The sequence below is a fragment of the Eucyclogobius newberryi genome, unplaced genomic scaffold, assembly GCF_026437365.1.
Source record: "Eucyclogobius newberryi isolate DKJ021-1_F unplaced genomic scaffold, fEucNew1.0.hap1 SCAF_435, whole genome shotgun sequence".
Classification (NCBI taxonomy): Eukaryota; Metazoa; Chordata; class Actinopteri; order Gobiiformes; family Gobiidae; genus Eucyclogobius; species Eucyclogobius newberryi.
In genome coordinates, this window is record NW_027316096.1 from 283 (window position 1) to 26670 (window position 26388).

The 26388-nt window shown below is 39.1% G+C and overlaps 3 protein-coding genes across 6 annotated transcripts; 2 read left to right on the forward strand and 1 right to left on the reverse strand.

Annotated features, from left to right (window-relative positions):
- Positions 1 to 491: 491 nt before the first annotated feature.
- Positions 492 to 4682, forward strand: LOC140379836 (lysine-specific demethylase 2A-like; the record flags this gene model as incomplete). The annotated part of the gene is made up of 7 exons (XM_072464309.1): positions 492 to 712; positions 1385 to 1490; positions 1585 to 1827; positions 2743 to 2906; positions 3315 to 3461; positions 3945 to 4163; positions 4363 to 4682. Coding segments are annotated over 7 exons (1282 nt in total), but the record flags the coding sequence as incomplete, so codon positions are not given.
- Positions 4683 to 5006: 324 nt separating this feature from the next.
- On the reverse strand, positions 5007 to 8717 carry spcs3 (signal peptidase complex subunit 3). The gene is made up of 5 exons (XM_072464319.1): positions 8490 to 8717; positions 7516 to 7589; positions 7307 to 7383; positions 7114 to 7229; positions 5007 to 6660 (listed from the first exon to the last, which is right to left on the reverse strand). The coding sequence occupies exons 1-5, from the start codon at positions 8630 to 8632 to the stop codon at positions 6528 to 6530; spliced, it is 543 nt and encodes a 180-aa protein (XP_072320420.1). The 5' UTR covers positions 8633 to 8717; the 3' UTR covers positions 5007 to 6527.
- A 4739-nt stretch (positions 8718 to 13456) lies between these two features.
- Positions 13457 to 24777, forward strand: LOC140379838 (ankyrin repeat and SOCS box protein 5-like). 4 transcript variants are annotated; one of them, XM_072464314.1, is made up of 8 exons: positions 13457 to 13649; positions 14726 to 14815; positions 16491 to 16570; positions 19368 to 19475; positions 21482 to 21635; positions 22318 to 22452; positions 23136 to 23327; positions 23915 to 24777. In XM_072464314.1, the coding sequence occupies exons 1-8, from the start codon at positions 13523 to 13525 to the stop codon at positions 24040 to 24042; spliced, it is 1014 nt and encodes a 337-aa protein (XP_072320415.1). In that variant the 5' UTR covers positions 13457 to 13522; the 3' UTR covers positions 24043 to 24777. The 4 variants fall into 4 exon arrangements, with proteins under 4 accessions (XP_072320415.1, XP_072320416.1, XP_072320417.1 ...); XM_072464315.1 differs by lacking the exon at positions 14726 to 14815 and having other exon boundaries at positions 13459 to 13649; XM_072464316.1 differs by lacking the exons at positions 13457 to 13649; positions 14726 to 14815 and adding an exon at positions 14822 to 15066.
- The last annotated feature ends 1611 nt before the right edge of the window (positions 24778 to 26388 follow it).

Genomic DNA, 26388 nt, shown 5'->3' on the forward strand with positions numbered 1-26388 from the left:
TTCAAAAATGGCTAAACATGAAATTTGGTGAAAATGCTACTGAGGAGTGGGACATCAAAAGTTATCCAAATTACATTGATACCTCTCACGGTCTCTGTGCGGCGAAGCCGCAAACTGTAGCTAGAATTTCAGAAATCTCCCATATTTAAAATTTCTGCCGTTTGCGTCAAATTGCGTCAAATTAGAATCAGTTGTTAAACTCTTTGCCCTAAACCTACTTGAAGTGAAATAAATTCATTTGGCGCCACAGCGCCCCCTACAGATTTGCATGCAGTGTATTTTAACAATCTGACTCCTATTCACTAGTGCTGAGTGTTCAAAAAACACACAGTTTCAAATTTTCCAAAATTCCTGTAAAGTCCAGGAAGAGTCTGGCACACCTACCCACTGACCAAGAGCTTTAACACTAAAAGCTTAGGTGAGTTTTATCTGGAACAATTAGTTTAATGAAAGTTAAATATTGGGAGGTGGCTTTGCCTTGCCTTAACTAGACCAGTGCAATTCCAGGATGAGGACAGCGAAGGCGCAGATTTGGACGCCGAGGACGATGATTTGGACTCGATGGAGGAGGAGGAGGAGGAGGACGAGGGGCAGTGGGACTCAGACCCAGAACCTCCAGTTTTACTCATGTCTGACTTCAGTGACGAGCTTCTGAGCGGAGCCTGCCTCAGCGTGACTCTGCAGACGCCCCACAGAGGAAAGAAGCAGAGCGGTGAGAGCGACACACATCACTACAGGTCGAACGGAACGCCAGACTCAAGATGTGGTCCACAAGAACAAATACATAATAATGATGATAATTATTTATTTTTCAGTAAAAACGGAACTAACAGTCTTACTATTTAGTTGGATCACCTTTAGCTTAGATTACGGCACACATTTGCTGTGCCATTGGTTCAGATTATCGGTTTTCTGTTTATTTAAGTTCAATTCCTCAAAGTCTTCTCAGAACCAGAATCAGAAAAGGATCTGGGCTGCGTGGGGTCTCGTGTTCCCTGAAACCCTCTTTCACATAAGTCATTTTGGGAATATGCCGGTCGCCTTCAGGGAGGAAAGAATACAGAACTGAACCAGATTCATTTTACATGTAACAAGTGAAGTCTGTTTTGGCCCAGTGCAGATATATTGTAAAGCAGCTCTTAGATGTTTGCAGTCTGCATCCAATTGTAGTTTATTCTGCACAAAGCAGTTGCACCGTTTCCATACTAATGTTTTTTAGCTTTACCGTGACTGTAAACTCCGCTCTGGAGGTGAATGAATAATGGTGAATAATTAGCAGGCTCTGAATGCATTAGGTAAGGAAACAATAACTTTGGCCCACAGCAACAAGTTCAAAATGAACTAGTCTCTCACAGATAAGTAAAAAATGTGTATTTGCCAACAGGTTCGATTGTCCCGAAGTTGGAGGCTCGGTCGAGTGGACAGAACCCCAGAAAACCCCCAAAACAATTAAAAAAGTCTGACACAGATGCCTCCCGAGGACCAGGAAGGTACTGCAGCATCACCAGTTTAATCTAACACTGTCAAATCCAAACACACCACTGTTTTACGCATTGTTTGTTTAAATGTGTGTTATTTCTCCAGGCCTCGCGTGGGAGCCAAGCGTGACACTAAAGACCACTATTCCTCCTCTGATGAAGAGTCTGCTGCTGCTGCTGCGGCCGCTGCTCTGTCCATGTCTCCTCCCTCACTTCTGTCCTTACCTTCCTTTAAGGACGTGGGGAACGAGAAAGGAGGAGAGAAGGAGCTGTGGGTCTCTGTGTTCAAGTATCTGAGCAGATCTGAACTCCTGAACTGCATGTTGGTCTGCAAGGCCTGGTACAAGTGGTGCGTGAAACTTGAGCAAATATTTGATTGTTTTTTCAATTGGGACAATAAAGGAATATCTTATCTTATCTTAATTAACTGTATTTTTGTAATAGTTGCCTCGAGCGGCGACAGTGAAAAACGGATTATTTCAGGATTTGAATTTAGAATTTTGTAGACTGAATCTTACTTAAATGTGCAATGCGTTGTTCAAAGGACAGGAGCACAGGTAAAAGTATCACATACATCTACTTAAAAGTGTTGAAAGTTGCACTATAAGATGTATTCTTGGAGTATTAAGTATTTCATGCAGATTTTGACATGTTGATTAAGAGTTTTCCTGTGAATTTGATGTGTATATTTTGCTCTAAACTGGGCCTAAAGGTAAGTACCTTTAGGCCGACTGTTGCCATGAACGTGCCAAAACAACCCCTCAAACCACATGGAAAGTACTTTAGCAGTCCAGTTCAAAAATGTAGTGGAGTAGAAAGTACAAATACTGCTCTCAAATGTAGAAAAGTAGGAAAGGTAAAAGGTAACCACTGTAAGAATGACTTGTCTACAGGTACTTTAAAATGATACTTAATACATTACTTTTCACGACTGTCATTTCAGGAAAAGTTCCTGAAATGAATCCGTGGTGTGATCCCCAGTCCACACGGAGCAGACCTCAGACAAAGATGTAACTCCATCTTCTCCATCGCACAGTTTATCCACCGCTGAGACCTTACGTTTTATGTGTCATATAGAATAATAGCATCCGTTACATTTATGACAGCTTCAGACGTGATTTGTGTGGACGGAATTTGGAAAATGTCTCCAGGGGCATTGACACCGGAGAGAAACGGAAATGCAAACTGACAGAACATGGTTGTAGAGCTCTAAACTACAGGATGATCGGGGTTTATTTGTAATAAGTTCTGTCTGTTGTTGCAGGTGCTGTGACAAACGGCTGTGGACGCACATGGACATCAGCCGCTGCAGCCCGCTCAGTAATCAGGCCTTAGCCGGGATCGTAAAGAGACAGCCCACGGCTCTGGACCTGTCCTGGACCCCTGTGGCCAAGAGGCAACTCAACTGCCTCCTCACCAGGCTCCCAGGTAACCAGCCGCTCTATCACTCGCCACCAGTGAACTGAAACCAAAAGAGGCACAAGAGGGACATGAGCTTTGAAACTGAAAAACTAAAATGTCAAAAGTTTTTTTTATAGTTGTTTTTTTGTTTTATTTTTTTTAATCTTTTGAATTTCAACTCGTATTCAAACTTTTTTGCCTGTTTTTGGTCTGGACGATGGAAACTGAAATAACTGAAAAACTGGAAATAAATTAGAAACTTTAAAGTATATTTATTTTAAATGTCAATTTGAGGAAATCCGGTCTTTTTCACAGTTCAAGATTAAAGGTAAAAGCTCGTTTTTCAGTTTCAAAATGCATGGATTATAATTCACTCGGTGAAAATGTTAAGTGTATTATTGTTGTGACTTAAACACTCTCTTGTTGTGCTCTTAGGTCTGCGTGAGCTGAGTGTGGCAGGTTTGTCGTGGTCTTGTCTCTCGGCCCTCGTCTGTCCCACTCTGCCTTGTCTGCGGCTGCTCGACCTGCGCTGGTGCGACGGGCTCAAAGACGTTCAGCTCAAAGAAATCATCCTGCCTCCAGGTCAGAATCAGCTGTGATTATTCAATGTGTTGCTTTTGTTGAAATAGTAGCTTTCTAAAATACTGCAAATTTTAGAAAGCTAAAGTGGGAATAGCTGTCAAATTTGATCAGGCCATGTCTGTTAGGCTGGTTACTAAGAAACATCCATTCAAACAGCATTTTCAGTGCTAGTGGCCAAAACAATAAAATAATTTCACCATATTTGTTCTTGGAAGTTACATTATAACTGTCTTGATTTTCCCTGACCTACATTGGAAATGAGAATTTTTTTCTTAATATTTACTCTGGTAAAATACAGTTAGAATAAATGTAGAGGAGACTATTGTAATAAAGAACCAAAACTTGGGTCAACTTGCGTTAATATCAGGGAGACACTTCTCCTGCCTCTGTCAGCGCCATCCACATATTTGGTCATCCACATATTTGGCTCTTCATACTTGAGTACAGTAGTATTGTGTCGTGAACCTGTGTTTCCTCCGTCAGATCTGGAGTCTTCGCGCAGCAGACTGAGGAACACTGTGGAGCTTCGAGTCTCAGGTTTAGAGATCTCGGACTCGACCCTGAGGCTGATCCAGAGGCACATGCCGCAGCTGCAGAGGCTGGACCTGGCCCACTGCAAAGACGTCACTGACTCCTCCATCGCCATGTTGGCCGCCTCCGGCACACACACACGCCACAACCTCAGCGAGCTCACACTCTCAGGTCAGTGTGAGGACGACAGGATTATTTACACAGGTTTTAGAGGAGAGGGAAGGGGATATGGATATCGGTTAATGCCCATAAAATAATATCAAAACTAGATTACAGATGTCTTGGTTATTCAATTCATCTTGACATCCCATTTATACTAAGCTGCTCAAAGTGCTACTCCACTTTCCTTAAATATGTTTGTTCTCCACAGGTTGTGATAAATTGACGGACGGCTGCCTGTTGTACCTGAAGCGCCTGTCGTCCCTGTCGCTGCTCGACCTCAGAGGCTGCTCACACATCAGCAGACGAGGCTGCGACTCCTTCATCTCAGACCTGTCTCAAACGGCTCTGTTCTGTATGATGGAGGAGAAACTCATACAGAGACTGGACTAACTGCAATAAGACCGACACTGATTATCAAGAGGAAAACAGTTGAGAAAGGTTCATGGTTTTTGTGCAGCTCTTGGTAAAAATGTTCTTCTAAAACTACCTTCTTTGTAAAATATTTTTTTAATAAAAACATCTCTCAAATGTGCTTGTTTCTTTTTCTTCTTTGATTTTAAAGCTAAGTTTGTGTCGTAACATGAAGACCGCAGAAGTCATCTTGGATACTTCACAATGTTAATTATTTGAGTGGATTTGCAATGGGCCGTCTGAATCAGAACAAAAAAGCCCAAAAAGTGAATAAAATGTTAAGATGGATTAATCCAGAACCAAATTAACAGAAAATAGAGACTGATTATTATGAATTCATGGACATCGAATCGTTCTTAAGATGTTAAATATTGACTAAGTACAAATGAATTAGATTTTTCTTAATTTTATCTTTATATTTTTAGTAAACATTCAGAAACATTTCAATTCAACCAATTTATTTTCACAATTTCAGAAGCAGCTGTGAAAGTATTTACCAACATTAACAAACTTTATATAATAAGGAATACAAAAGTTTCCAAAATGTCTGTAAATAAAACTAAAGATGGACTGATATAAGGGTTTTTCTTGTAACAATGCAAACAACTGCAAAGCTGCTGATAGTTTGACTTTAGATTGTATATTAGTTGTACCTTTGAAACTTTCTTACCCTGGACAGATGAAGGCTCGTTTATATGAAATGACCATAAACTGTTAAGACTGATGCATTGCTCTACACAAAGTAGTTAGAAATCCGTCCATCTTCTTCCGCTTATTCGGGGCTGGGTCGCGGGGGCAGCAGTCTAAGCAGGGACTCCCAGACTTCCTTCTCCCCCAGACACTTCACCCAGCTCCTCTGGGGGGATCCCCGAGGCGTTCCCAGGCCAGCCGAGATACATAGTCCCTGCAGCGTGTCCTGGGTCTTCCCCGGGGGTGGGACATGCCCGAAACACCTCCCCAGGGAGGCGCCCAGGAGGCATCCGGAACAGATGCTCGAGCCACCTCAACTAGCTCCCTTCGACGTGGAGGAGCAGCAGCTCTACTCCGAGCTCCTCACCCTATCTCTAAGGGAGCGCCCAGCCACCCAGCGGAGGAAACTCATTTCAACCACTTGTATCCGCGATCTTGTTCTTTCGGTCATTACCCAAAGCTCATGACCATAGGTGAGGGCAGGAACGTAGACCGACCAGTAAATCAAGAGCTTTGTCTTTCGACTCAGCTCCCTCTTTATTACTTTTTAACGGTCTGATGCAGCCGCTGCACCGATCCGCCTGTCGATCTCACGCTCCATCCTTCCCTCACTCGTGAACAAGACCCAGAGATACTTGAACTCCTCCACTGGGGGCAAGGACACCCCACCCACCCGGAGAGGGTAATATAAAATATATTTTACATTAAAGGAATGGACAATTTTTTGGCGCCAAATCTGAGTCTCATTTCCTCGTGGCGTGGACTGCCGATTAGTCCTGCCACGTATCAATCATAGGATGCACCTTCTGTTCACCTGCACGTGAGCGCGTGTGCGTCTGCACGGGGGTAGTGCGCATGCGCACTTCTGCTTGAGTTCTCAAATCTGCGAAACATTTTCCATTACGCCTTTAAAAATGTAAAATATATATAGCAATGATTGTCCACAAACATGTTTCAGACTTTCAAACTGTAAAAAGTGTAAAACGGTGTAGTCACATTTAATGCAGTGCCATTTTCTTATGGACTGAAGCTTCATTACGTTCCTTTAGCAGGTTTTTGAGCCAAACAAAATATCAGCCTTTACAGGAGCTTTATGCTGAGAACTGCCTGCTAACCATTATATCGGTCCATCTCTAAATAAAACCAAAAAATCAATTACTTTTAAAATTCACACAAAATTACACCATAACAGAAAAACATAGAACTAACATTCTTCTTGTTATTCTGAAGTATTTTACAGTCATGAATTGAAATTGTTGTATAAATATTGGCTCAGTAGCTCTTGAGCATCTCGTACATTTCGGGGAAAGGCAGGCTGACGTGTCCATGTCCGGCCACTAGGGGCAGGATTCCAGCGTTTGGCACCACGTTCCAGGAAAGACTCAGCGTGATATTTTTATTCGACCTGCGGAAACAAAGTTATTATCATTAAAACATTACATATTCATTCATAATACTTTCCCTTTTCTCAGCTGGAGTAGAGCAGATGCCCTTCCACTGATGACATTCATTATGTCGTCTTGTAATTTAGATGTCTCCTATAGGTCGTTAGACATTAGCTTGGCATTGTCATGTTCCACACACACATCGATTAGTCGTTACAAAAGACAATGACTCCAATTTCTCTTTCTTGAAACCAACAAATGAGGATTTAGTCATTTGTGTAAATGTTACTAAATACTTAAATAATATATCCTGTCATGTGATTTGAAAAGGGGATTATATTGATTACACATTTTTAACCCAGTCAAATCTGCCAAATATTTACGTTTAATGGCTGGTCAAATTGCCTCATTAACTATTCAGAAAGAAAGCCTTAAATAGAACTAAAGGTGATTTAAAAAGGTGGATGTTTTACCGGAGTCCGTTCCCATCATCAAAGAAGAAGTATTTGGCCTTCATGTCTCTTAGAATGAGTTTGGTATTTTCTCCTCGAAGGACAATCTTGTCCCACAGCACCACCTGGTTCAACGCCTGAGGAAGACAAAGTTTTACAAATATTCAGCAGCTCAACACACCGGCGTTTGAATGGAGACTTCCTCAGAACTTACATTGTTTTTTGTTGCATATTCTGCAGAGAGATAGAGGAACAGCTGTTTGACATTCCAGTCAAAAATTGGCAGCAAATGTGATCAATGTTAAAGAAAATGGTGACTTTTTAAAACTAAACGTGTGTGTTTTGTTCTCGCTTCGCCACAACTGAAAATATGTCGCGTTTTGTGTGAAAATGTGAATAACAAATCATACATCGAAAGGATATCAGCTGAGACGTCAAAGGTGATGAACCCCAAGTCACTGCGTTCTCTGGGTCCAGTGAAGTCATCTACATTCTTCCTGTTGGTCAGAAAAAGAAAATGTGTTCAAATTGGACAGCACTAAAATCAGTAAATGTTTGTCATCATGATTTCTGTCAAGCTGTACAGTAATGATCTATTATGGAGATATTTTCAGATACAAAACTGCAGAAATGAGAAGTCGAGATCGGCCGATATGGGTTTTGTTTATGGCCAATACCAACATTTCAGAACCCAAGAGATATTTTTGGTCCAATATGTCAAGTTAATTTTCATATTTTTTCCTAAAATATATTATTTGAAATGACTTCAAACTCAGTTACTGTCTGAACCGTGCTCTGAATAATAAAAGTATAAGGAACAGGAAAACCGGTCCTATTTTAGCCCTGATTTGCATCGAACACAAAGGAGCATAGTCTCTCATGTGGTGCAGTGGCTCTTCACACTCAAGTGCTCAAATAAACTTTATGAAAGCAAGCAGAGAACTTACATGAACCCAGGGTATCTAAATTGGAGTCTTGTTTTTTTTTCCAAATAAGAAGTACAGAGCAGTGGGTGGAGTTAGAGGGTAGGTGAAAACACATTTTTTGAGCACTCAAGCCTCAAAAGGTAGGACTACACAGGATTATTCAAAGATGTAAAGAGCAATGAAAATAGAACTCTGAGTAAGACAATGATGGAGCACAGTTATAACATGGTCAAAAGTCAATTTTGCACAATACGTCTCCTTTAAATCATTGTTTGTCAGGCTAAATGCTATGCTACATCTTTCATACTATTTTTTGACGCCTTTTTTGAAAGCTTCATAAAACACAGCCAATGCACAGTTATAAATACGATATGATTAAGCAAAATTCATTGAATCAACACATAGCTAATACATATTACACATCCATTTCAGGTTTATCAGCAGGCAGCTGTTGAAAGCGGCGGATCTTACAGCATGACTTTAGAGACGTGGATGTCCACAGGAACTCTTCTGTCTTTAAAGGCCGTTGTGATGAAGCAGCCGAAAGTCAGAGCTGCCATAACACTCAGGGAGAAGGCAAATAACGAGTTTGCTCTGCTTAAAACCGTATTCATCTTCAAATTAAACTCAAATATCCGATCAAACGAGGAAACGAAATGAAATAGTGCGGTTAAGCGGAAACGGATGTAAAGAGAAACTCGAAATTAGGACCCCCATCCAGTTAGATTTCAAAGTAAGAACAAATCATCCTCTGTTTTTGTCTAAATGTACGGTTTGACAATATAATTACATAATTTTAATGATTGAAATACGCATTTTGATGTATATTCAATAAGTCGAGTGAACGTACCGGTCTAAAAAGTTTAAAATACCGGGATTTGTTTGATAGTGTTTCCGGTTTTATGGTAAAAACTTGACAAACGAAAAATACGGAAACAACACAGTGTGAGTAAGCGGAAGCGTTTAGAGTTTTTTGTAAAAACTTTATGTAACTGTCATATGAATTTTATGTGAATAATAAATAGGATATGTATTCCTCGCAGGGCTATAAAGAATATATGTCATTATTGATTCTTGTAAATAATAATTAACATGTTTTGTTTTGGAGAGTGGATCATGACAAAGACAAGCATGTTATAACAATTACAGTAAAACAGAAATCAAATGCAGACATAATCTAGAGTTGATGTCTGCACTAGATAAAATGCCAAAATAAAGGAGAAAGTATGACTGTGGGACTTAAATGCAGGTATTTCAAGATCATCAGGTTGTTTGTAGACCAGTGATTCCCAACCTGGGGTACATGGACCCCTGGGGTTATGTGAGCATGTACTTACTTACTACAAGGGTAGTTGGAAATTGAAATTATCCTGAAATATTTTAATATAAAACAAACATAATTGTAATTATAGCCCGGCTAGCGGCGATGATGGCTCTCGCCACCCGTGCGACTGCCTTCCCACGCGACCATGTTTTGATCGCGATTGCCCCGACACTGCATTCTCTTGGACTTTATTCTTTAGACTTTATTCTTTAGACATTATTCTTTATTCTTTAGACTTTATTCTTTAGGCTAACGTCCAAAGAATAAGACACTGTACCCCCTCCTCTCTGTACCTCACCTAGCAACAGAGACCCGCCGCTAATCCTGATGCTAACAATAATGCTAAGACCACGGCATGAGAGGAAATGTTCCATCAAAATAAAAGAGGAAGTGAAGGCATTCATTGCGCCCCTGCTGGGCAATAATGAAAATACACAATATCTATAATGCACTTCTTTTCATGGCGTCTCGAGGAGAATATAATCCATGAGTTTCAAACAAATCAGACGATGTTGAGTTTTTGACACAATGGATAGGGGGCGCTATTGAGTAAATTTGTTACATGGGTATTAAATTATTTCCAATCAGACCATAAAAACACATTAGTGAGTGAAATATGAGCTCCATAGATCAATTCCAATAGACTTGACTTGTCCTTGAAAAAACAGGAAATTAAGCCTTCTTGAGGGCGTGTTAAGCGGAGACCGTAAAGAATATCAACATTTATTTTAATCTTTATTAAATTTCAATGTCTTCAGATGCAAAAAGTGTTGTTTTGAGCTCGATCGGACGAAAAACCTAGGACAAGTACGAGTTTGAAAAAAAAAAGTAAAACGTGGCGGTGCCACTTTGATTCAACATGGCTGACTTCCTGTTTATCATAGAGCGATGCTGCCAGGTGTGTTTTACTCGTCAAAGGTAAGAGGTCAAAGGTAGCTCTATCACTGTCCCAAGTCTCGTGTGCCTAGGCCAAAGATTAAGAGTTTTATGTTTTTTTCTTTTTTGCTCTAGGTGGCACTGTTGCGATGGGCGTTCTCGCAAACTCTGATCGCGTCTATGTCGCCATGTGTAACTTTTCATCAATGTTCAGGAGGTCAAAAATGTCCGAGTTGAGGCAAAATGACCATGAATAATAGGAATAATAAGAAAAAGAAACAAGGCGAGAACAAAGACTCGTCGCATTGCATGGAAGCCAATATAAGAAGGTTTTTGCATGATTTGGACATTCATATAATTGAAACAGTAAATATAATTGATAAATATATTTGTTGATATACTGTACCATATTTTGTATTGCCTGGTTCCAGAATTTTAGGGTGTACTTGGCGTGTGAGAAATATCTTGGGGGTACCTATTATTTTATTTGTATTACATTTAATTTCTCTCTTTGAAAAGCCCCATTTGTATGTCACAAAACAGAACATTTACTTGAGCAGGACAGATGTCCTTGTGCCAGGCCTGCAGTTACACAATACTAAATACCTGCATTCAATTCATTTTGTAACATTCTGTTTCTTGGTCCAATCAGAAAACTGTATTCTAAATACTTAGGACACTTTCAAATTGAGTTGCACTATATCATAGTGTGAAAACACCGTTTTTTGTTTCACCTTTTGTTCTGCATTTATTTATCAGACAAGAGAACCTTATTAACCCAAATTAGAGAAGAAAAAAAATCATGCATTAATTTGCTCACAGTATGAGCTGCATTTTCCTTTTGACCTCAGTTCAGTGCAGTTTGAACCCTTAGTTCATGATCAAATACCTCAATGTAGAAAAGTAACCGTATCCTGAACACCGCCAAAAGAAAGAGTAACTTCTTCAGAATACAATTACTTTAAATTAGTGTTCTAAATACGTATAAATACTACCTCACAGACCGACCCCAGTTTGTGAGAGCACGGGATTGTGTGTCTGACACTCAGACCTGCAGTGTGGGGGCACCCCAGGGCACTGTCCTCGCGCCCTTTCTCTTCACCCTTTACACTGCAGACTTCAGACATGACACGGACAGCTGTGTCCTGCAGAAGTTCTCTGATGACTCTGCCATCATCGGACTCATCACGGACGACGATGATGCGGAGTACAGAGGACTGGAGCAGGACTTTGTTTACTGGTGTCAGCGGAACCACCTCCTCAACGCGGGGAAGACCAAGGAGATGGTGGTGGATTTCCGCAGACACCACCCCACTGCCCCCTCACCAGTGAACATCCAGGGACGGGACATTGAGAGAGTGGACTCATACAAGTACCTGGGTGTTCATCTGAACCACAGACTGGACTGGACTCATAACACAGACGCACTGTACAGGAAGAGCCAGAGTCGGCTCTACCTCCAGAGGAGACTCAGGTCTTTTGGAGTGACAGGGCCACTCCTGAAGACCTTCTATGACTCTGTGGTGGCATCAGCTCCTGTAGGTGTGGCCTGCTGGAGCAGCAGCATCACAGAGAGGGAGAGGAAGAAGCTGGACAGAGTCATCAAGAAGTCCAGCTCCGTCCTGGGCTGTGCTCTGGACTCGGTGCAGGAGGTGGGGGACAGGAGGGTCCTGGCTAGATTCAAATCTATGCTGGACCATGAGTGTCGCCCCCTGCAGGACACTCTGTCCGCTCTGGAGAGCAGCTTCAGTAAGAGACTGATCCACCCTCGCTGTGTGAAGGAAAGGTTTCGCAGGTCTTTCCTTCCTGCTGCTGTCAGACTTTATAACAAACACTGTTAGTCCTGAACACTCGCAATACTGACCTAACCTAATACTGATGTGCAATTCCGTCATATGTGCAATTGCTGTTGGAATTCATGTGCAATTCATGTGCAATTACTGTGAAATTCATGTGCAATCCATGTGCCGTCGTGACACATATTCATGTGCAATTTCTGTCGTGATCACATGCAATGGTATTTATGTATTTATTTATTTATTTGTCTATGGGAGTTTTTATTTGTTTATAGGAGATCTTCTACTGAAAGTGTTTTTCAGACTTCCTATAAGTGATCTGTTCTTCTGTATCTATCTCTGTATCTACCTGCGTTGCACCAATGAAATTTCCCCATGTGGGACAATAAAGGAATATCTTATCTTATCTTATTTTCGTTTTTTGAGTGAGTAGCCTATATTCTTTTTAAGTTATGATGTGCAAATGTAAATCTTCAAGACCACTCTGGGTATTCATGGGTTTAGTTTCCTGTTTACTGGTGATATTTGAGGAATGTTGCCCATTAAAAAAATAAAATTACAATGGTGATCTTGATGAAGTTATAGTTGCAGATGGACAGCATATTTGACACGGACCATTTACAAACCATATAAATTGCAAAACTAGTATTCTGTTTGATATAGATTTGAAATTCAAAGCACACTTGTGACTTTACTTGGACTTGTGGATGGATGGAATTTCACTTTTGTTGATTTATGTTGACAGAGAAGAGTCACATTTTTGTGTCACATGTCCAGTAATTACAGAAATATTAACCATAAACCGAAACATCAGTTTTCATATTTTGACAATGTATATATACCAATTCCTTATAATAAGATAAGATAAGATATTCTTTTATTGTCCACACATGGGGAAATTTCATTGTTGCAACGCAGATAGATACAGAGGAAAAGGAAAACACCATATAGACAAAACCTCCTATAGACAAAACCTCTCATTTACGACGGAGTATAAGGAACGGAGGGGAATAATAAAGATAAAATAAAATAAAAACAGCTAGCGTAAGACAAAATAATACTAATAATAATAATAATGGTAAAATAAACACCACCTCTATTTACGAGAATAATTGCACGTGAATATGTTACATACATGAACATTAATATAATATGGATTAGTGAATTCTGTGTTTTCCAGCCTAATTTCCCTTCTACGCCTCATGTCTCCCTCTTTATATAAAAACCTCCTACTTTGTTTTTCTATGAGTCCCATCTGCAGGGGGCCACGCATCAAAAATAACCTGTCGTCAACACGTGGGCGTTCATGTGAGATGGTCATGTGACTGTCCTAGAACAACAACAAACCTCTCAACCAATCAAAGCTCCCAATTTTATCTGTATAATCACGTCTAAGCCAATCAGATCATGCTATTCTTCCCAAGTCCCTCCCATTTCCACCCGTCCCCTTTGCGCTTCTCTTATCACGGTAATATGAGAAAACACTTGCGGGGAAAGGATCGTGAGACATGCCCGTGGTACCGACCGGATCTGCGGGGGCTTCGAGCCGAAAAAGAAGCGCAGAGCCCGGGGAGAATCCTCCAGGACACGAGCGGGAGGCGAAGAAAGCGTGCTGGGGCATCCTGACCAGCCAAGGTCGGTATGAGCTCCAGGAAAGTAGTTTATGCTGCAGAGGCATGAGTCAGGTGCAATGAGGGAGGACTGTCCCGAGAAAAGCTTTTTATTGACCATTTAAACCATGGCAAAATTACAAAAATAAATTATTGGTGATAACAATAATCATCATCATCATAATTAAAAATAATAATATATATATATTTCAATATCTTCTCAGTAGTCCCAAAAACAAAGTACGTACTAGTACTATTACTACTACTACTACTACTACTACTACTACTACTACTACTACTACTACTACTACTACTACTACTACTACTACTACTACTACTACTACTAATAATAATAATAATAATAATAATAATAATAGTAATTTATTTAGTTTATAAAAATACGTTTATTTAGTATTCAACTCATTTATATCCTGTGCTTGAAGATGCACTACATAACTTTCCTGCTTGGGTGTCTGCCACTTTCTTGTTTCCATGGAGATGTTATTTCTTTACCTACAATATTCCACTGTTTATTGTGATCTGTGTTTCTTCTCCACAGATAAGAAGATAGATAAGTTATAATGTTACACAAGGTACACTTTATTATCGCTGTATTTTACCCATCCTTCAATGCCGCTGGGATTTAAAACCCACACACACAGAAACTCGGAGTAACATCCATTCAAAACTTGTGTAGTTATTTTAAATCACAAATATAATAGTTAAAAATATACACGTGTCAGGCCTGATATATCTTGGACTATAAATTATTAAATATTGTCTATTCCTGGGTTTCAGCGCCCTGTTTCATGCACCATTTTGACAACTTTTGAGTACAATACATATTACATATTGTTTTGAATGCTATTTTCTATGGCAACTGTGCAAATATGTCATGAATATTTCCTTTTCTGACTGTGGTAGAATTAATAACAAACATAATTGCACATTTTTACGACTGTAATAACGCTTAAATGTTAAGTTAGGAATTAGGTTGTGGTAGAAGACACATAATAATAGATTTCACAGTTTTTAAGATAAGATAAGATAATCCTTTATTTTGTGCTGCCATTTCACCTACTCTGTATTATTTTGACCAAGGACTACAAGAGAGAGAGAGAGAAAGAGGGCAGATCATGTGTTCAGCTTTGCACATGACAGTTTCAAAATGGCTGCTGTTTACTGCTGAGGGTGAACTGTAGATATATAAATGCTTGTCTGATACAAAAACTGCAATTTAACAAATTTTTAAGCTTTTGCTGCAGTATTCAACATTACCGGTTAGAATTGGCTTTGCTTTTTGTAGATAATGTTTTGTATTTTGCATATCTTACTTTTTGCTCTAGATTAGAAAAGGACATATGAAGGAGAAGAGCTGATATTGAATAAAATGTCTTATATTTACAACTGGCTGGACGTCCCGTGGGGAGATGGAGACATGGGTACGTTAAAATATCACGTGTGTAAATGCATTACAGCTAAAGCTAATGCTACCACAGCTTTGAAGCAAGAGCCAGTGCTAAATATAGCTTTAGGAGGAATGCTGTGTCTGTTTTAGGGGTCAGAAGGATGGAAGCTCTTGCAGTGTTTAGTTACCAGGATCATGTTAAAGAGGACGACATGTGCTTTTTTTCTAGAACTTATCAATTAACTCTAACATACGGTGCATAGAGCATTGTTTCAAAGTTTGCTTGTTGTGAACTAAACTACAAAATAGATGTAAAACAGTTTGGTAATAGAGATGAGAGAGAAAAATTCCAAAGCTGATCGATGCATTTTTGAATTTCAATAACGGCTTCATCCTAGCAAGAAGTGGCATCTACGTGCTTTTACTTAAAAATCATCTTCACAACAGTTTTTGCCTTACGTGATCTAGAATTTGCAATAAAGTAAAGTTATTATTCATATGCTTCTTGTAATAGGGCTATTCATTTGGACTTTTCATCCTTCAAAAGATTGGATATTCAGTTTTGAATTCTTAATGGCCATGGAAACGGTCTTAATTTTTATCATTTTGAAACCCTTAAATAGGTAAGTGGGTTGGGATAGGGGGTAGTTAAAAACATGTATGAATCCATCAAAATACAATTCTGAGTGTGAGGGAACACCACGATAACAGATCTGACCGCTAACATGTCTTGGTTACATGCTTGTTTCCATGAAGATAGATAGCTTTAATGCTATACTATATTCCATGTATAAAAATAGCATCTCCATGAGACAAGCAGGCGGCGTACCCTACACTAGAAACGTTACATAGTACAACTGTTAAAAAAATATATCGAAAAGGAGAAGAGCTGATATTGAATAAAATGTCTTATATTTACAACTGGCTGGACGTCCCGTGGGGAGATGATTATGGATGTTCGGTTTATCCATAATCAAGATTATTCAGGTTACAATGTAATCGTGAGAACCAAAAAATTATATTTGTGACAATTTTAGAAGTCTTTTTACTTATACTTACTACCTATAGACATAAATGTAAATAACTTCATTTGATCTGGCTGTTTTTGTCATATTTCACTTTATTTTGTCTTTCAGAAAATATTTTTTTTGTAAAGCCAGTCACAAACTTGAGGAACAATAACATGTTAGACAATGGGAATGACAGAAAATGAAAGATTTCATTGTTGTTTGGTCACACTCAATAATTGTGAACAATCGTTAAATCGTGATGTTTTTTCTCTCATTAATTGTAACACCAAAAATTTGATATCATGACATTTCTAGTACTGAGGGAAAAGTAAACACTTCATTAGGAAAACTATACAATAAGTGGCAGGTGATTATTAAAAAACACACACATTCATGTACAAATGAGCATATACTGTAACTCAAGCCTTGTTTCTTCTTTAATGTCCAGGTTCGTGGGCAGATCGTTCCCCGCTCCATGAAGCTGCCTCTCAGGGTCGACTCCTCGCGCTGCGCACGCTTCTCAGCCAGGTACGAGACGTTTCACCACACTTTAATACTATGTCATTTCCTATTCTTTAAAAAAAAAAAAAAATAACATAAGCAACACAAATAATAATATTTAAAAAAGTAAATAATAAATATAGCCGCAAGCGGCAATGATCGGCCCTCGCCACGCCGCCGCCACGCCGCCGCCACGCCGCAAGAGGAGCCCCAATTGTCCTTTTATTACGCCTACTGCTGAATCTGTGACGCTGTCACATCTTCTCCCCTTTGTTTTACCATCAAAAAGCTATTTTATTTTGAATTCTTGGCAAAATGTGCGGCTTTGCCGCACAGACACCGTGACTCTTTGAATGAAAATGTGGATAACTTTTGATGGTCTTGAAGATGAGTCTCACCAAATTTCAGGTTAATAGGGCTGACGCCCTGGGAGGAGTTTGTGAAAGTCTAAAGTGTAAACATGAAAGGTTTCGGTCATCGTTACGGCAACGCCATAACAATTATGACATGAGTCATTGACTTTTTTGATGGGGATGCTAAAATTGAGTTGTGTGTCAAATTTCATATAATTTCGCAAAACTAAACATTTAACCTCCATATAAAATCTGTAGGGGGCGCTGTGGCGCCAAATGAATTTATTTCACTTCAAGTAGGTTTAGGGCAAAGAGTTTAACAACTGATTCTAATTTGACGCAATTCGGACTTTATCTGCGCAAACGGCAGAAATTTTAAATATGGGAGATTTCTGAAATTCTAGCTACAGTTTGCGGCTTCGCCGCTCAGAGACCGTGAGAGGTATCAATGTAATTTGGATAACTTTTGATGTCCCACTCCTCAGTAGCATTTTCACCAAATTTCAGCTTTTTAGGGCCAATGCCCTGGGAGGAGTTCGTAAAAGTACGACGTTTGGAAAAACTCCGAAGTCATGTTTAGCCATTTTTGAAGCAATATGGCCGACATTTGGTTGGGCGGACGGCATTGCCGTAATAATATTTTTTACTTCTCTTGTCACCATCTACCTCTGCGCCAAATTTCATGATTCTACGATCAGATTTTTTTTGGGTCATTTCCCATCTCTCAATGCATTTTTGGTACATTTGGTGGCGCTGACGCGCCAATTTTTTTTATTTTAGAAAAGGGAAATAGCCAGAATGTAGAGAGGCACGATTTTTAGAGGTGTGCAAATTTTTGTGACTTTTCGTCAATGTTCACTGGGTGAAAAATAGGGGGGTTGGTCCCGAGAAGAAGAAAGAAAGAAAGAAAGAAAGAAAGAATAATATTCCGATGCGAAAACAATGTTTCCCATTTTTCAAATATCATAAACTATACATTTTCGGAAAGCGCTCGCGCTTTCCTACCTCATGGTGTGGGTCCCTGGTCACTGACGGGTACTTTCGATAATTTTGAGTGGGCTCCGCCCACTTTGTGTTTTTGGCCCTCTATACAGTAATAATGTTCAATTTTTGCATTACATGCTTATATGCACGGAACATGCAAGAGATGGGGAACGTATTCGTGAGCTACTTAGCGCAAATGAGTGCTTTATATGGGGATGACGACCGCTTCGCGGTCGTCATCCCAATGTAAAGTGCTCGTTTAGTGCGAACTTTTGCACGGGCTTCGCCCGTTTACAACGGTAATGTTCCATTTTCCTACAACTAATTAGTATGCACGGGGCGTGCATGAGTGAAGGAGTGCGTTAGTGAGTGTTTGGAAGTGGGCGAGCGCTTCGCGCTCGATTTCGTGCGCACTACGTGCGCACTTTCGCAGCCGTGCTTCGCACGGCCTTACGAGATTAATAGGCCTCTCGCCAGCTCTTTTTTTTTTAAATGTGTCTTATTTTCAAGTTGAGTCCAGAAGATATTTTTTCCATTGTGTGTATTTCTGTTATATTAGCCCAGTCTTTAATCGTCTGAGCTGTTTGAGTCATTATGGGTAGTATTTTTCAAAGATAGCCATCCACTGTGTCCACGGTGAGGGTTTTGAGGCCCAAGTACATTATTCCAACATTGAGTGGGATGATGTAATCCGTTTGCAGTTCCCTGTTAATTTCCTGCCAGTATTTTTGTAACATAAGGCACACACAATGACATACATTTCCATTTAGTCACACTTTTATACGTCATTTCTACAGCTGCACAATTTTCAATCATTTCAAACACTTTCAGAAACATTAAAGAAATAATAGACAATTTTTCGCCGACTTGAGAACTCAAGCGGAAGTGCGCATGTGCACTCCCCCTGTGCGGACGCACAAAAAAGTCTCGTTGCTACTCGTGGGTTTGTTTATTAGTGCGACGGATGCATCGCATCTCTCGTCTCTGTAGATTTCCGTCTCTTCTGAGACAGCTCAAACTGTCTTTCTCTGTCTTAATTTTGTCCTGTACACTGAGGGAACTATATTATGATAGATCCATGCACTTAGACACGAGGAAACGTGCTGCTCTCCTGGGGACGAGCCGACGACGCTGCAGGTGAGCAGTAGGTGCCTTCTATGATTGATACGTGGCAGGACTAATCGGCAGTCCACGCCACGAGGAAATGAGACTCAGATTTGGCGCCAAAAAACCGTTCATTACTACACCTTTAACATTTAAGAGACTGAAATATGACTTACTGTGAACTAATATAAGAATCCCATACATTTAAGAACATGTTTGTAGACATCTAAATACACAGGATATTTTTCGTTTACAGTGGACTTTCCACTGAAGTAATTGCAGTCTTTGTGATTTGATAAGTGACTCAAATTGCAATATGGATTTGATTGCGATATATTGTACGTTTTGTGTCATTTACCTCAAATTTGCTGCATTTTTTTCAGGGATATCCAGCGAACATTGTGACCATAGATCATGTGACTCCCTTGCACGAAGCGTGTCTGTCCGGACACGTGGCCTGTGTGAGGGCTTTGATCAACGCCGGAGCAAACGTAAGATCCACTGAAGGAACACGCAGGCAGGAATAGAGGTGGGAGATGTATTAAAACCATGATATTGCAATTAGGGCTGGGTGATATGGATTAAAAAACATTATATCACAATTTTCTTGCGGCTGGATCAGGATTTAAATTTGATCATGATTCATGTACACTTTGTATTATTGTACTATTCTATAGTCTTTAGAAGTAAATGAAGTCGTCTGTCTTTTGAGAGCTCAGACATTGCAATTGGTTAAATCCGGTCACTCGCTCCGAGCCTTACCGAGTCTAGCAGACAGGAGAAATGGGAAAAAGAGTGAGTTTTGACACAATATTGACTTTTTTGGCATTTATAAACAATGTTATATTATAACATTGTCCCCCAAATCAAAAACATACCTTAAGTAGCATTTAGCTTAATTCGTGCTAGTTTGAGGAATCCTGGTTAGAAAATCCTTAACCTTCTGACAGTCAAATACAGACCTCTGCAGCTCCGTGTTTAATGACGTTACTTCAATAACTGACATAGCTCTGACGTGGCTCTGAGAATAGTCGCTGCTGTTTCTAAGTCCATAAATCATCTCCAGACTCGTTCCGTGCTTTTATCTTATCATGATCAGTACAACTGAGTACTGAGACCAGGAAGTAAATTGGAAGCATGTTCTATGAAATGTGTTTGTAATACTGTTGAGTGGTGGCGCCATCTGTGCTGTCCCCAGTGGTAAAAGATTTCCGTTTTGAGTTCATGTGTTTTGTCTGCTCAGAGCTTCCGTAGTTTCCTCATTGACTTGTCTACAGTCACTTGCTAGATACAAGCTGCAAGGAGAATTACACAGTTTGCAGTGTTGGCAGATCCCATAGGGAGATCCAAATGTGATTTTGCGTAAATATTTTCTTTTTAGTTCTACAACATGAGATGCCAAACAAAAGTACTCAACAGAATGTCTACAGGCCAATAACAATAGAAATAACGCATCATATTTTCTCTCAATTCCATTTTTATCACAATATCGCCAAGCCCTAATTGCAATGGTTGTTTTGCTAAATTAAAATATTGAGTATGTAGTTTGCAAAAAGTGCTGACTAAAAATCAAAACAGACATGGATATGGATATGTACATTTGTATTTCTGCCCTTTTTTGATTCATTTTGCAGTCCATTCATGTGGGTTAGTGTCCTTAGATTTTTTTTGTTTTTAAACGTGAAAAACAGAACTAGTTAATTTTAAATTCTTTACAGTTCCACATCTATCGCAAAATGCAGAGTTACAGTTCAATACACCAGGATCACTGGTCTCACTCAACATAAAGTTTTACAAACAAGTTTCTCATTATAAGTTATGTGACATAAACCCAAATTAATGAATTAGTCCTTTATATATATTCTTTATATACAAAGAGAGCAGTTTGAACTGGTGAAGTGAAATGTTGCTGTTTTGGGGACATATATATAAAATTAAGAATAAAATGTGAAACTCCTTATTTGTTATTTGTTTATTACTATGAACAATAACATTTGTTTGATTTAATATGCTTTTTAATGGTTTACGAAATGCACAAAAAAAAAACAATAGATTACTCAATTACTAAAATAAATAATCGATATCCGCAGCCCTATTGCCCACTCCTACTCAGTAACATGTTCAAGTTTAATCGTGTAAAAAGAGGTCGGTGGAGCAGAAAAAAACTGTCTTCATATTGTATATTTTAGACGGATAGAAAAGTATGCTGTGATGAAACTACTCTTAAATGCACAATTGATTCATTAATTTACCCGATACATGTTACACACAGGTAAAGTTAAGGTAGAGTTTATTATTGGGACGTTTGACCGCGCCTGGGGTTAAACCTGTGAGGAGCAGTGGGAAACATCTCCAGATCTTGAGTCAATGTTGGAGACTTTTGGGGACATAATAGAGACTAGAGATTATGAGTCTGTGTGGAGTAAAAGACGGTGAACTCATTCTCCAGCAGCTTATTCCGTGAAGATATGGACTTTTCTTCGTGATGTCTTTTCAGGTGAACGCAACGACCATAGATGGAGTGACGCCTCTGTTTAACGGCTGTGCGGCGGGAAGCTCCGTCTGTGTCGAGCTGCTGCTGCAACATGGAGCCAACCCCTGGACTACTCACGCTCACCACCCCTCGGCTCTGCACGAGGCCTGCAAGAGAGGTTTATCCATTCACCAACCTCAATATAGGACTGATGCAATTTAGCAATTTAGAAAGTAATTTTATTTAGAGAAAAATTAAAGCCGTGTAAGTGTATTGACTTGCATTTTATGTGACATTATTATTGGTTTAGTTTGAATGTGTGGGGATGCCCATTTATCCAGCTGAATTGTGGATCTACAGTTCAAATATGATAATTTAATCATCATGTCTTCAGACTTAAGTTAAGATGGAAAAGAGGGGGGTTTACATCAATGATGAACATTTAACTATAATTATGGTTAGTTATGCTGTGTTTGTATTTCTTTTTGTATTCCATTATAGACACACACCATCACAGATGAGCATGAGTATGACTCGCTCTGTTTCTAGGGCAGAGTCTGATTGTCACGTTGTCTCAGTCCATGTTTGAAGAGCTCTTGAACACCAAATTACTTGAGGCTTATTATGTAAAAATGACTTGTATGAGGCTATAGTCGTGTTCCCTCATCATTATCTTACTCAAAGTTGTTGATTTATGCATGTTTGAACAGAAATCATAGGACCTGTTTCATTACTAAGCTGTTACAAATCAATATTGTTGTTTACAATGAACAATAATGATTTTTATTGTCTCTTCAATACTAAATCTCTCCCAAAAAGCATAATATGTCTGTTTAAATTGCATGTCCTTTGTCCTGCAGGAAGTCGAGAGTGTGTGGAGTCTCTTCTTTCCCGGGGAGTCGACCCTGATTATGAAGTGCCACATTTAGGCTCCGCCCTCTACATGAGCTGTTTGCACAATCACAGCGGCTGCTCCCAGGTCCTGCTGCACCGAGGTGGGACACAATTCAAACTGCAGTCTGTACAGTGTGTGTACTACTGCTGCTAAATGTGTGGACTACAGTTAATTTCATGACTTTAATGACTCTCAAAATAGGATTTAATTGTCTTATCCACCTCATAAACAATATTTATATCAGTGTTTATACCAGTACTGTAGACTTTAGAGCTGGGAAATTAATCAAATCGAATCAAGATCTAATTGTGAGCAGATTCCAATCATTAGCTTCGGTTTTAATTCATTCCATGTGCACAATTGGTACCATAAAATTGCGATTTTGAAATATGAAAGGTTTTCTGTTGGGAAACTGCCAGAACCTTTGATTCAATCTAAGATGGCAGAAAACCTTGTATCTGGTTCGAGAACTTGAAATTGAGAGGGAAAAGAATTGCCAAAGTCAGTATGTTGTAACTGAGAAACTGTTACTACTGTGAGACTTTTGATATGTTGGTATTGTATATATATATTTCATGATCTGACTTGAGACATGGACTGGGGAAAAATCTTGTTTGGCGTATTTAAGCAAGCATTTATTCAGACTTTTATAATTGTTCCAGTGTGAAATTTACTTAAGCTCTGTAACTTAAGACAACTTGATGCCAAACACTCCCTTTCTGTCTTCACGTAGACATAAATTAAAACCGCACAATGATAAAAGTTGTGATTTTGTTCCATTAGGGGCCGACGTAAACCGAGGCCGAGGGGAGGAGACGCCTCTGCACGCAGCTGTGGCCAGTGACAACGAGGAGCAGATTTCTTTACTGTTGGATTTCGGAGCCGACGTGAACCTGAGGGACTGCAACAACCTGCGACCTGTGGAGATAGCGCCCCCTGGAGGGAAAGCACAGCAGCTGCTACAGGCGCACAATGGTAACGCAACATCTTCAAGTTTCAACATCAAGTTTATGCAGTTTACATTTGATGAACTGCGGTTTGCGATATATTACCACCGAAAATACCACAATGTTTTATTGTATTGAAACTACTTTATGCCTCTGACAATATAAACCAATTTATAAATGTACAATATGGTTAAAGGTATGCGCGGCAGCAAATAAAATGTAGAATGAAATGGTAACTATCCATAGATGTCACTTATTCAAACCTCTATCCCAAATCCCCATTCTGAGCCCCAAAATATGTCGTTCAAGTCAATATAATGATGATCGAGGCAGTTCGTCAAATATAGACTAAGAGGTTTTATTTATTTATATAGCACATTTAGAAACAGGGCTGCACAAGTTCAACAACTTTGGCTAGTCAAATTTATAGTCGATTGAATTTTCTGCCAATAAAATGGATCGCATTCTGTAATAAGAGGTGGGAGATATGTCGGGTTTGCACATTTGGGACTAAACCAGGACTAAACCGGATACTAAACATGGATTAGTTTTCATTTTGCTACTGGGACCCGACAGCAGCGAAGGTGATGACAATAATTACATGTTTTCTTTCAGTTTCCCCTCGTTCTCTGTGTGAATTGTGTCGCATCAACATCCGGAATCTGATTGGTCGATCCAGACTCAAGTTTCTCCAACAACTTCCTCTTCCATCTTTACTCACGCAGTATCTGGAGTACACGTAAACAAAACAAACAAAAAAACGTCATGGTGGCATCTGTGAAATTGAGTGTTTATTGAGAACTTTGTAATTGTTTTGGAATGTAAACTATGTCTTAACTCGTTGTGACCACTGCATCTGGACTGCGCCAACACACACCTTATAGATTAAAGTCATCCAGTGATCCTCCGAGCACTCAGTGAAGAACACTCAGCCCTGACACACAGATCAAAGAAGAGTGAGTCTCTGACAACCTTAATGCACAGTTTAAAATGTACAAACCATGTTTTAAAATATTTTTTAGTCATTTAAAACATATTTTCAGAATTTCAGATAAAAAAATATGTGGCATTCAAAAACTGTTTTTTTTAAAAAGGTGCACTGTGTAACTTTGTAACTCTTGGCAAGGCATTAACATCTCCATGGTGACAAGCAGGTGGCAAACCCAGAAAACTTGCATAGTGCACCTTTAAATAATTTTCATTGTTTTAAATCAACAACAGTTTAATCGCTGCAATCTGGAAAACTGACTAGAATCCACTATTATATAACAATGTTGTAATGATTCTACTATAGCTACTGCAGTAAAATGCCTCCATTTACTTTTTTATCTCAGTCATCTACAAAATACAAGACTATCTTGTGAAAATGTGTTGTTAATACAAATGTCCATACTGTTATTTTGTGTTATGTCCTTGTGCACCTGTGTCAATGTAAATGTAAATACCAATAAATGATAAGATGTGAATTATTCTCCTTACACAGTTGTGCTGAAAATCATTCTTACATATATTTGAATATTTGAATCTGTTTGGCCAATTGAACTTGAAATGTACTGAATTTAGTTTGTTTCTCATAAAACATCCCTTTAACTGTTCAAAGAAGAAAGACTCAGGTGTAGGCCAACATGTTTGTCCTGTTTAAAGCCTGATATTCTTCTCAGGTAAGGCTCTTGACAGAACAATAATCCTCCTCGCGTGGCTACACTTTGGTTCAGTGCAACTTGAATTACCTGTTGAGTTGCAACACAGCATCAAATTCATAACCTGTAGCTGCTATGATCCAATTCAGCAACAGACACAATAAGAAAGAAAGTATTTGGGAACATATTTTTAAAATGCATATCAATAGTTTATTTTTTTAGTTTATTGCAACAGGGACAGTGCACAATATACATTAACCTTTTCAGGTGAGATGCATTGTACCAGGTTGTAGCGCAAGTGCAAATTTCTATGTGTATACATCATTATATTATTATTATTATTATTATATTAGGAGGGTGTTCCAGAGGATTATGACTCAGTAGAGAACACTACACTCTCCTCTGGCTGACGACCGCCTGACAAATCTCAGGGGGAGCAACTGAATTATGAATGATTTTTAAGAAATGTGAGATTGGATTTAATTCAAGCAGATTTTCAAAATGTTGGATCCAAAAAGTAACAGGCTAAATCCGTTGAGTATTTTCGCCAAAACCCAAACTGCTTTGGGCGTAGACGGCGACTGATGAAGTCATTATTTAGTCGCTGTGAAAAAAATATCCTTAGATGACTTAGAAGTAGACAACTACTTCTGATGTCACTTTACATTGTCCTTTGTCGTAGTACGTCATGGACCATCCTGACATACTTTGGCATTCTTCAAATTCAGGTTCAGCTTGTTCTTTGCTTTCAAATTCAATGAATCAATGCTGATCTAGCTTTGTTTCCAAAGCTTTTAATGACATGCCTAGTATACAGCCACATCGCCCCCAACAAATTCCTTATTATATTTAGAGCTAACATTTACACCTCATCACCGCACCCAAAACTCCTCTCAACTGTGACTTGTTCTGGTCATAGAAGTCATGGCACTCAGTATGAAGGCAAAAGACTGCTACTGTGAAGCTTGATCAAACTTGGACACTGGATGTATAAGTGGATATATTTTTTAAAAACATAACAACAAGACTCTTTAAGGATATACAGTTGCCATGTCTGCATATTTATAGCGACTTTGTACGATTTACTTTGAATTTATTATTTATTATTTTTATTTTTTATTTTATTTATTGATATTAGTTTGTTATGTTATTATTGTTAATATAATTCCTCTCTCCCCCAAACGAGTCAATAAGTAAGTAAGTAAGCAAGTTAATCTAGATATTGACCATTATAGATCCATTTAACTAGTCTAATGTTGTTATAATTACCTGTACTACCTGCTAGATGTATAAGTGGATATATTTTTTAAAACATAACAATACTCTTTAAGGATATAACTGTATAACTGTTGAGATACTTATCGAAGCCGGGATTCGAACCCACGACGGGATGGGACTTGTTTTTGGAGCTAGCCTAGGACGCCGGTGCAGCAGCTAGCGGCTAACGGA